The following is an 11,697-nucleotide window of genomic DNA, read 5'->3' on the forward strand; positions in this document are numbered from 1 at the left end:
AAGTATGTCTTGCGCTATTGCTGATAACTTAATTGTCACAGGGACCTATAAAGGTGAAAATGTAGGTCATAATAACCAGCGTAACCAACATGACATTGGGCAACGTATTGACATATTTCGATTACCGGCCGTTGATACAGCTTGTTTGCTGTTGGTAAAGACCTTATTTAATTGCATGTCGTGATCGATCCTGGATCAATGGAAGTTGACTTAGGTTGCTGTATCTCATCCTTTTAGGCAGGGCCACATAGACTAAATGACGAAGATGACCAATTTGACCCCTCTGCATATTATTGTCCCTCTCAGTTTGAAGGCGTAGTACACTATCACAGCCAATCTTTCGGGCTTCCGTTGAACTGTTAAACTCATGATAAGTTTAGCTGAGCAATGCACCAGTCATGTATCCCGAGGCCACCCTAGACATTCATAAAATGTCTGGGTCACCGATAAGGTCAGTTCTGGTCATCCGGTTTTGGAAATCGATTCCTTTGAGAATTGTTGAGGTGATTACCCTGGTCCCCATCTTGGGTGTCTGTGTCTGCAAATTTACATAGCTTTTGTCTGATACTTCAAAAGCTCTCCAATTTCTTACTGTTTTTTTTGGCCAAAAAAAAATATTTGTGCTTAAATATTGAGCCGATTTCTTCCATTTTTTTCAAAAGATGGATGCTCATTACTTATCACACAGCAGATGACCGAACGATGCCTACTTTGTAGATTTGATAACCACAGAAACCACATCTACTTTCCCGGGGTAGCCAGCTTTCTCAATCCCAACAAAAGTCCAAGGGAGCGAAACGACTTTGATTTGGAACGAAACGACTGTGGACGAAAAGGTCAGGGAGCGAAACAACCGCAATTCGTTCAAAGATGGCAGCACTAAAACGTCCTTGACCAGGCCCCTCTGTCATGTCTGTTGACAACTTTTCGCTATCTTCTTAGTGACTTTGTTTCTTGATAAGTGCTCTTTTGTTGCGACACAGTGCATATTTTACGGGAACCAGGGACTAGACGTGATAGGTATTTATGCTGTCGTTGTTTTCACTGAAGTTTTATTGCTTTATTCGGCGTGTTCTTGCAGTTTGCATTGGTTATGCGAAGAGGTGCACCTGTCCTGGCCTCCTTATATTGCTACATCATACATTGGGCCGTGTAGAAGTGCTCAGTCTCACTCTCAGACCCCGGTTCAGACCTACCTGGGAAAATGGATTAATGAAAATACAATGGTTACAAAAAGCAGTGACGGTAAAATGACTGAGGTCAAAAGGCCCAACCAAGACAACCTGTGCTCATCAGAAACCGCATGAATGTTGTACCTGTCGGTGAAAATGAGGGAAGGAGTCAGTAACCACATCATCCTCAGCGACAGACACACCACCGACGTGATGTAGTGAGCGGGGTTTGCTAGAAAAGCTACAACAGTAGGAGCTAGTCCCTTGTTCACAATGGTACTTAAAAGCATGCCTTTAATACATCCAAATCAGGATAAAACCTCACTTAAAAAGAAATGCATTTAAAATATGAGCCGGAGACTGTCGTTTAAAAATGTGATTAAAAAGGGAAATTTTTTCATTTCTATGTACAGCGGATACCGGTTTGATATCGAGGGCCACCAACAGGTATGGTGCCTGGTGGCTCCTCTTTGGCTGACCTAAAATATGCTTAAAATGATTACTTTGAAATCTATCTAAAAATTCTAAATCTTTTATAATTTGCTGCAATATTGATGGCAGTATTCTAATGAGTCTAATCGTGCATTTCACTGCACTAAGCCTACCAGACTACTCCCCTACTGACGTACTGTGTACTGAACCAACTAAACAGCCAGTTCTTAGTTGCATCACATCCAAGCAAGCTAGAGAAGTGTGCTAAGTATGCTATAACCATTGCCACATAGTCGCCAGACATTAAAAAAAAACTGTCAAAGATGTCCCGTTTTAAAAACCCTGTGCTGTGATAGTGAGTGAAGGGGCTTAAAATCTCTATTCATTCATGACTGGTTACAGATGATGACTCACACTAGCAGAGCCAGCTGGTGTCAATGGTGACTCAGCTGGAACCCTATCTTGAATACTGATCTAAATGGTTTCTTTGACTTTCTGATTTGAATTACATTGCCAACTTTGTTTAGTCCACCTAAAAGTCCAAGGAGTTCACAAATCCGCAATTCTATACCAAAAAATAGAATTGAATTCAAACTGTCCCAATTAAATAGATTTTATAAATCGGCTACCAAAATTTAAAATCCAAGTGGAGAGTAGATTTGTAGAGATTAGTATTCTGTAGTAAAGTGAGTTGTCACCATAATCTCGTGAGCTGATGAGTCATGATGCAACACTCGCCTTACTCGTACCAGTTATCGTAACCTTAATGATTCACTGCATCACTGGAGTCTCTGCCCGTCACTGTTGACTGTGTGGTCACAGTCATTCCATGTTCAGCCTGTGACTTACAAGAAAAATGAATCACTAGGCTTCACCGCGGTCATTGACAATTTGATGATCAGCATTACCAGGGATCAGACATACTGGAACTTGCCTGCAATTCAAGCCTTTGTTGAAAAAGTTCCGGTTCATTGTTTGAAAGGATCATCGATTTTCTGGGTGAATTCAAGAGGATGGTGATTGTGCCCAATTATCATTGGTCAATGTCAATGTCTTATTAAATTCTGGCATGTCTGGTAGGGTTATATCCCATTGTTTTCTTGTTACCTGAATATGGTCATAGTTTTCAGAGCATTCCTTGTGAATTGGAAGTTGTGGCTGTGCCCCAATGCCCGACTTATCTAGTAATGCTTAGACATGCTGGAGATCTGTAGAACGTCAAGTGCACCCAGATTGACTTCCTGTAACTCGTCAACCATCTTCCGATTCATCTTCTGCAGGAGTTTAGGGCACGGATGTAGATCAACTGCCATGGCCACTGCACAACCAGACTACACGTGTAAACTTCCGCCTCGGTTGATTGCCAAGGCGGAGGCTGAGCTGAGGGAGAAGCCACAATGGAGGGAGAGGGATATTCAGGCCCTAAGGGACATGGTCGTGGCAGTGCCAGGTACGTTGTTTTCGATAGACAAACTATGGTTCATAAAATGCTACCTGTGAAATGTAAACCCTGGGCCGTGATTGATGATGGGAACTTCTTACATTGTTTTTTTGCTTGCATGAAGTGATAGCTTAGCATCCTGCTATTGCTAATGTCCAGCTCCAGCTCACACACCTGGCAAATTACAAATTCATATTTTCTTTAAACCAGGTCTCCACGCACGAACAGATGATGCTTTTCTCCTGCGTTTCTTACGAGCACGGAAATTTGATTACGACCGTGCGTTACAACTGGTGCTCAACTACTACCAAATACGCTGTGAATTTAAGGAGATTTTTTGCCGTTTTGTTCCGTCAGCAATAAGGGAGGTTTTGGATGACGGGTTGATCCATGTGCTTCCATATCGTGACAGCAATGGCTGCCGTGTCATCATCTTACGGCCGGGGTGCTGGGATCCGGTTGAGAAGCGGTACCCGTTGTATGACGTCATGAGGGCAATGCTGATGGTGCTGGAGAAACTGGTCCAGGTAAGAATGATCTGTGATTGGTTTGTGTGGCCCGGGCCTACTCGTGCCAGTTTCTCTTGACAAGGCCACTGATACATTCCCCAGAGAGAAGGTCTCTGAGGGGTCTTGCCTTGCCTGCTTGCCAGTCTGCTTCACAACATGATATCTGAAACTTGTTTGGTGTTGCAGTGATATTTAACACATCAGGCTTTCATTGGGCCTAGGCCAGTGCAGCTGTAGCAGTTTGTTCATAAATGTTTATAAGAGAGACGTCTTCAGAGTACAGTACAACCTCTCTATTGCGGACACCCATGGGACTGGGCGTTGGTGTCCGTAATGTAGAGGTGTCCTTAATAGAGAGGTTATGCCATTATTGTCCAACAAGTGGATTCATGTATGTGAACATGGGGGGTCGTGAAGCCTACATATTACATATTCCATTTAATTGTAAATATTAACTAAGTACTTCAAATAATTTGATGCCATTTATATATGCGAACTTGAAATTACTTTTTTGGAATTTCTAGTGGAAGTAATATTAATTTGCCAACATTGATATATGCAGGTTGTGTTCGCACGCTACATACTACATAGGCAGCGTACATCCTTACAGTTGTATAGAAGCATTTGATTAAGCTACCACACATCAAGCCTTATTCTTTGTAATTAGAGCACAAGCACAACTCAATGGACTGCAATTAATGTTACACTACAGTAGCTTGGCAATGTGATGCACAGTGAAGATAATCAAACAATACATTCGGTTTTAATTAGGAGAGCAACCATGTAATTAACTGAACTTAGTGTCTAATTATGTTCATCAATTACACAAACTTCACACCTGTTAGGTCTAATCGACTACCTAAGTGAACACGGGAAGCCATTGTTTGCGTTTACTGTCCGTAATTGCGAGGTAATTGGACCAAAAAGTCACCATGGCCGTGTGCGCAATTCGGAGTAGAGGGGTGTCCGCCCTACAGAGGTTTTGGTTAAAGCAAATGACTTAGAAAAAAAATCGGGACTGAACGAACATGTCCGTAATGCGATGGTGTCCGCCTGGCAGAGCTGTCCGCAAGTGGAGGTTCTACTGTAATTTCAAATCTCTTCACATGCAGGAAGAAGCGACGCAAGTCAATGGTGTCGTCCTCATCAACGACCTGTCCGGGGTGACATGGAAACATGTGAAGGAAGTGATACGCTCCGGCTACATCAAGTCCATGTTATCTACAGTTCAGGTTTGTATCCATGGTGTCGTCCTCATCAACACCCTGTACGAGGTGACATGGAATATGCCAGAACATCAAGTGCATCAGTTCAGCTACTTATCATATCTGGTCATATCTTATCATATCTGGTCGCTGGATGTATTTCCCCTCAGGCCACCAATTCAAATTTACAGTGCAGGTATATCATTGGTGCTGTATGTGGACTGCTGTACATAAGATTGAAGTGAGCCTCATCATGTAATATTCTATATTTTACCTGGTGTCAAATGTAAAACCAAGATTCGGTGCGACTTGCACTTCATTCGATCACTTGTTGTGGATGAGGCATTTCTACTTTGTTTCCAGGATGCGTTCCCATTGCGGCTCAAAGGCATTCACTACATCAATGAACCGTCCGTATTTGGTTATATTTCACCTTTATTCAAACCATTTGTCAAGGAAAAGCTGGGAACAAGAGTAAGAATAAACCCTCTGGGTCCGGTTTGTTAGAAAGCATGTTAGCTCATAACATCATGCTGACATATTGTTACATTTGCATTGATGTACATGAAACAACATGTCAACAAGATGTCATGAGCTAACATGCTTTCTAACAACCGGACCCTGGACTCTACCGATCAGAACATCCCTAATACATGTTTTTCTCACTGTTGGGTTCTCCATGTGACTTTGTTCACTTTTACTCATTTGGAATAAGAATTCAAGGAGAACTGTCATCAAAGCATGGAGTTTGGATGGTCTTCAGACCTTGGTTGTTGCGTTGGACAGTGTCTTATACATCCAAGATGGCTCTCCTTTTGCTGGATATTTCTTTTCAACTCAAGATTAAGCACATTCCTCCTAACTTGGCAACCTCTGTTGATGTAAAAGCTAAATTGTAAGACATTTTGGTAATTCTATATTTTTCCATGTCTCTTCCATGTTCATGAAAGTTGTGGCATTTTTCTCCACTTGAAAAACAGTCGTGAACATTTGATTACATTCTAAAGATGCTCATGACTAGGAGATCAGTGATTTTGGTGAAGCAATCTTAATCGCATTTAACATCCTATTTCAGCTTCATTTCCATGGAGGGAACCATGCAGGTTTATTTGACTTCATACATCAAGATATACTTCCAAGAGATTTGGAGTTTGGTGGTCTGGGGCCAAGGTTACCCACTAAAGTAAGTACACGTGTCCATGTAGACTGCCTGATGGTCTGGGGTCAAGGATACGCATGACAGTGTGTCCATGTAGGCTGTGCGGTGGTCTGGGGCCAAGGTTGCCTCCCCCCTCCCCCAACTAACTCTAGAGCAATGGAGACTTGAACATTGTCCTTGCTTTCAGGATTTCCACAACATGCTGCTGACCTGCGATGAGGAATTCCTAGAATATTCAAACTATTTCCTTGAGGAATGCAGCATGTCCAAGTTCCAGCGGCGCGAGGACGGAACAGTTGAGTGTCTGACAGGAGTGTATAAGATGTCGGTGGACTAAAAAAACACACTATAATTGACGAATTGCTCAAAAGGTGGTTGCACAGAAGAATCGCAGTGAAATAGTCCCACTCATTCATGGTGTTTTGGTATTTGAACCTTTCTGTGGAACTGTTAGTAGTATAAAGTAGTATGAAAGGTGGTGTGGAATTTTACAAACTGCTGATAAGAAACAAAGTGTATTTTTACATGGCACTGTTAATCTGCACCCTTGTGAGTCACTGTACTGTTTGTCAACAGTGATTTTTATACAGTGTTTTAGACATTTCAGGCTCTCACACACCATGTTGAGTCACAGTGTGTATGTGAGATCAACTTCCTTAACAGCCATCATGACCACCATCTCACTGCCACACTAAGTCTGAAGTTTCCTCCAAATAGACTGTGTAACCTGCAAATATAAAAGTCATGGCTTTCTAGTGTCCATTTAAAGGGAGCATAACACCAGTAGAATTGGGTGGCCTAACACGAGATTGTTGAGATCATTGACAATGTTTATGTGGTCTGATTCTTTATTTTACATGTAGGTGGCTAATAGTAGTCTTGAATCATTTTCAATATCTCTTTGCCAATAGTGATCTTCATTGAACTGAGCGATCTCTTGTCTCTGAAATAACTTGTGAAGATGTTGTGCTGTGATATTGGCCAGTGCACAATTGGCCCCTCACGATCATGTTTCCCACCAGTGATGTTCTCTTCTTTCCTACCAATAGTGTCACTTGGATATATCACCCAAGGGGGTGCAAAGTATCTCGTAGCAGAGGCTACAGCGCGTATTGAGGAACTATCTGATGAGGTGGCATTCAATTTCAAACAATGATCGTGTGAGGTCACCATGCCCACTTAAGTAATAAATATGAACTGATGTTCATATATAAGCTCCACATCCAGAAGTATTAAGGTAGCAGGAAGGGGTAGGCATTTGTGGTTTCCGAGTGCGAGGGGGTATAGGGGTGTCTGTTGACTGTGCTTTAAGAGAGACTAGGCATGTGCCAGTCTCCCTTAAAGCATAGTCAACAGACAACCATGCCATCCCAAGCTTTGTGTCTTATGGACCATTCTGGGAAAACTCAATGAGGAAGGTATGCTCATTAGCATAGTCTATTATTAGCCCCTGCTCGAGGTAATCTTGCGCAGTGCTGCTTCTGCCCACATACATTGTGCTGGAAACCTCTCGTACAAAGAAAGTCTGGCATGCGCCAGACTAATAAGTAAAGAACTTCTGGCTGCGCGAGACTACTGTGATAAAAATTACCATTGCAGAGACTCTGTGGCATAGGCATATATTTTTTTGGCAATTAAAAATGCTCTCAAAAGACGATATGGGATGATTATTTATTAACATTTCCTCAACTATATACCTTCTAATTATCACTTTACATAAATAGGTTGGCGATAGGTGGCGTGCTTTTCTTTCCTCATGACAATATACAGCAAAATAGTTACAACCCTATAAACGCGCTATAAGTCCGTAATGAGATCACGGTGACCTGTTATAAAATTTTTGCCAGCTTCGCTATTGCCGCTACGCGGCACGTTGTGTTCTTGCGTCGAGTGCTCTGTTGGTGAATACGGGAGCGTCACTGTGGCCTACTGGTAGTCTATCACGTCTGAGGGCATTTGAAACATGGCTATCCGGTCGTTCAAAACATGGCCGATTGGCGTTATCCAACTTGGCTGCAAGGGTTCTTATGCATGCATGTCAGCTTTAAGATAAAGGCATATCTGAGTACAATTGTAAATTGTCCAAGAGTAAAGGATGTGCGAATTATTTATTGTATGGATTGACAGATGTCGTTTATTATGTAGATATTACAGTTTACACATCAAGGTTACACATTGTGTCTACTACCGTATCATGTACATGTAGCATTTGCGAAGGAAGCTTAGAGATGTATATCAATGTTCTTAGATATCTAAGTTTTGTAATGTCGGAGTTAATTCACAAGTCTATTATGTAAATTTGGCAAAATGCATATACAGTTTGTGAGCTGTGAACCACAAGGGTCTATTTCCACTTTTAATCAAATTTGAGTTGATCTTACCAACAATTCGAGCATTGAAAATCCACATGAAATGGCATCATATTGGCTCAAAGCCAATTCAACAAAGGTCTCTCCAAATATTTGAGTTTTCTGATCAAAATAACGAAGGGTCTATCTCCATGCGAGCCAAGCTGGACACAAAACAAGACACATAATGAAATCCATGGCAGTGCAGATTGGCCTTTGTGATATTGAATCAGTCATGAAGTTCAAACATCCACATAGCCAGGTATAAATGATTCTTATATTGGTTGTTACACAGGGAGGACCATGAAATACTACCCATATTTTTGTTTGAGCAATAACTAGAATGGCCTCAGAGACCGCTTCATGTGGCCCTCCGGTGAACTTTACCTATTTCTGTATACACCAGAGATTCCAACAAGGCTGATATTTGTGATTGTTTCGGTCAAAAGCCATCATTAATTGCATATTGACAGAGTCATGTTGCTCTTTGAAAAATCAAATCATAAACCTGCAATTTGACTCTGAAATTTCAACTGCAGTTTCCTTAAAATATGAAATAGTGGAGAAAGACTGTAGTGGATGTCCACTCAGGAGTTTAGATAGGAGTTTGAACATGAGAAATATTCTTAACACTTTGGATGTGTAGTGGTTTCTCTCTGAATGGCTTTGCCTGCTATAGTCTAGTTTCAACCACTCCAGGGCCAATGATTAAAGTCGTACTTCCACCTATCAAATCCCTGTGTCTTTTGCGCTTACACCTATGAATTGCCGTGTCTAAATAGACCCGTGTGTCAAATCCCCTTGTCTATTAGCCCCATCGAGCTCGATGGGGCTAACCGGGGGCTAATTTAGACCCGTGTTCAACACAGGTTTTTTGATAGGTGGAATCTGAATAGACACGGCAATTGCAAGTTCTAAGATCCGGCGACAGATGGCGCGGTGTAGTTGCCTCGGTATTGCGCATGCGAAATTCTCCTCCAACGGGAAGAAACACAGGAGAGCTCCCTACCTACAGCGCACCTGTCGCCGGGGCTATTAACCATTATCTAACACCACTGATAGGTGTAAGTGCGCCCCAAGTTTTTTGACACACGGCGAAGACACGGGTTTGCTGATTTATGAAGTAAAACAAATTGCATTCGTGCAAAACTGTTTTTTTTCCTTGAAGAGTAAGTAGATTGGAACTGTCCTGGGTTTTTTTACAGTCCAGAATTTTCTGAGTGAATTTCAGGGCGCATATTGCTATGGGCCAATTTATGGGACAATATTTTTGCAAAGAAAGGTCTGCTGTGATTTGTCTTGCTCGGGTCTCGCAATACAATCAACATGCATATACTCTTTTAGGCTTTAACTGGTCCAGTTCAACAACACTAATACAAGAATATTGTTTACCTAAATGTTTAGTTTTGGCAGTTATTCTTGTTTTGTCAAAAAAAGATTTTTCTTTCCCTTGGTATAAACAGATTTCACAAGCATTGGTCCTTGGAAAGTTGAAACTAAAGTTATTGGTCATGTAGGTGTGTTGCATGTGCTGATGTCGTTGTTATACTTATAGATTATACCCTAATATCCCACGAGGGAGAACATGGTGCTATTCCTTTTCAGAGGTTGCCAAATCCAAATCAAAGCCCCTATAGTTATACCCAGCCCAATTTAGCTTGCTTATCGAACTTGGGAGGCATGATGCAGGGATGATCCATTCAAGAATGACAAAGAGCCCCAGTTGTTAAATAGGGAAATGTCAGCAATACTTGTTCTCTCTCGCAGGACTTTAGGGTATATGTGGGTTTGTGTCTGTATAGGTTGTGATGATCTGCTCGAGTCATATACTGCGTCACCAGTTAAGATAGCAAGTCTTATTCAGGCCAAATTAGAGCCACTTCCTCTCATAAAACGTTCCATTGTATTAAAAAGAACAAAATACGATCTTTATAAATCAAACCTGACACTTTCTGGCGGGTTTTAAGGTGATTTTATGGTCAACTATAAATGCAGTGTAGGGCAGCAATCATATCCGCGGGCTTAGGGGTGATGTTACAGCCTCTTCGCAAATCGAAAAATTCTTTCCTTTTCTATTTCCGTGGTGCTACTTTTCAAGATGGTGACAACTTACTTGTACCAGAGGCGTTGCAAAGAACGAAATCACTGCCTCCAGTGTCATGATTGAGAACCAATAAGCTAGTGGCTTATCGAATCTGCTAGAGGGTGCCATCCCTCGTGTATATTTTCAGGACTCGCAAGGTCGGCTTCATCCAAACACAGGTGCTCATCACCTGCCATTTTATGCTCTTATGTGTTGATGGTGGACCACTTGGACAGTGTGGCTGCTACCTCAGAGTAGGAAGGTGGGAAGCTAACTGTTGGTTGAAAGGTCATGCAAAATAAGGCAATAAAACTTCTATATTTTTCATCCGATTTTGTTGAATTGATTCTTTATAAAAGGATAGTTTTCTTGAAAGATGAGCATGTCATCAGTTGTTAGAGATGGAAAACAGACATTTGACAATGTGTGACTTGACAATGCCAACCCTAACCAATGAAACCAACTGCAGATTGATGCCAGCTTGACAATGACCAAGTTGGCTGTAGATAATGCACTAATATACACTCTTCAGATCTCTGTGTCTTTTCCACATGAAACCCAACTGCAGATTAATTGATGCCCGCCTGACAATGACCAAGTCGGCTGTAGATAATGTATTATACACTCTACAGATCCATACATGAAATGATGATGTTAAGTCATATTTTCCAAACAGTGATCAATTCTGTCTTCAGCTGGTAATACCAGAGAAATTCATCGATCCATTGATCTCCAAATATCAGGACAGGCTATTTTGGTTTGCATCTCTGCCTCGTATGTTGCTGTCAAATGACAGATCTGGTCAACAAGTTGCGAGGTCTGCTGAAATGTCTCTCTTAATGGCCGTTATATCATAGATACACAAATATCAAAACTCCACTCAATGTCAGTTGGTCTTCGTTATTGGTCGTCTCGAAAGCTATACCTAAGACTTAAGGCCGTAGTTGTGACATTGTCCTCGGGACACCCTTTAAAGGCTGTGACAAAAAATAGCATGGTGTTGTCAACAAGGTAAGGTACGGTTCAAAGCAATGTTGGGAGTTATGCAAACTCGAAGGCAAAATCTGGTGAAACCTTTTAGCATTGCCACAATGAATTTAGTGGATGTGTCATCTCAGGATGAGTGACCCATTTGAGGGAAGTGAGGAGGCATGCGCAAGATCAAGTCAGTCATTGAGAAGAACCAGCTCTCGTATCTGCTCAAGAGATGACGGGTCAGAGTAGAGATGCAAGGTCAGGAGATCAGTGGTGTAGTGGCATGCAGGTGTCCCATGTTCGTAATCAGGAGGTCATGGGTTCCTCTCGCAAGGGTCCTCGCTGTTACTCTATAAACATTGTCCTTCAGCAA

The 11,697-nt window shown here is 41.8% G+C and overlaps 1 protein-coding gene across 2 annotated transcripts; it reads left to right on the forward strand.

Moving 5' to 3' along the window:
- The first annotated feature begins 885 nt into the window (after positions 1-885).
- On the forward strand, positions 886-10,676 carry LOC135489172 (alpha-tocopherol transfer protein-like). Of its 2 annotated transcripts, XM_064774389.1 has the most exons (7): positions 886-1,020; positions 2,885-3,054; positions 3,256-3,572; positions 4,667-4,786; positions 5,123-5,233; positions 5,835-5,942; positions 6,106-10,676. In XM_064774389.1, the coding sequence occupies exons 2-7, from the start codon at positions 2,916-2,918 to the stop codon at positions 6,253-6,255; spliced, it is 945 nt and encodes a 314-aa protein (XP_064630459.1). In that variant the 5' UTR covers positions 886-1,020; positions 2,885-2,915; the 3' UTR covers positions 6,256-10,676. The 2 variants fall into 2 exon arrangements, with proteins under 2 accessions (XP_064630459.1, XP_064630460.1); XM_064774390.1 differs by lacking the exon at positions 5,123-5,233.
- The last annotated feature ends 1,021 nt before the right edge of the window (positions 10,677-11,697 follow it).

The sequence above is a fragment of the Lineus longissimus genome, chromosome 6 (genome assembly GCF_910592395.1).
Source record: "Lineus longissimus chromosome 6, tnLinLong1.2, whole genome shotgun sequence".
NCBI classification, from domain to species: Eukaryota; Metazoa; Nemertea; class Pilidiophora; order Heteronemertea; family Lineidae; genus Lineus; species Lineus longissimus.

Coding starts and splice junctions, on each gene's coding strand:
- LOC135489172 (XM_064774389.1), top strand. CDS start 2,916: ATGGCCACTGCACAACCAGACTACACGTGTAAACTTCCGCCTCGGTTG. Junction 4,787..5,122: donor CCATGTTATCTACAGTTCAG/GTTTGTATCCAT, acceptor CTTTGTTTCCAG/GATGCGTTCCCATTGCGGCT. Junction 5,943..6,105: donor GGCCAAGGTTACCCACTAAA/GTAAGTACACGT, acceptor CCTTGCTTTCAG/GATTTCCACAACATGCTGCT.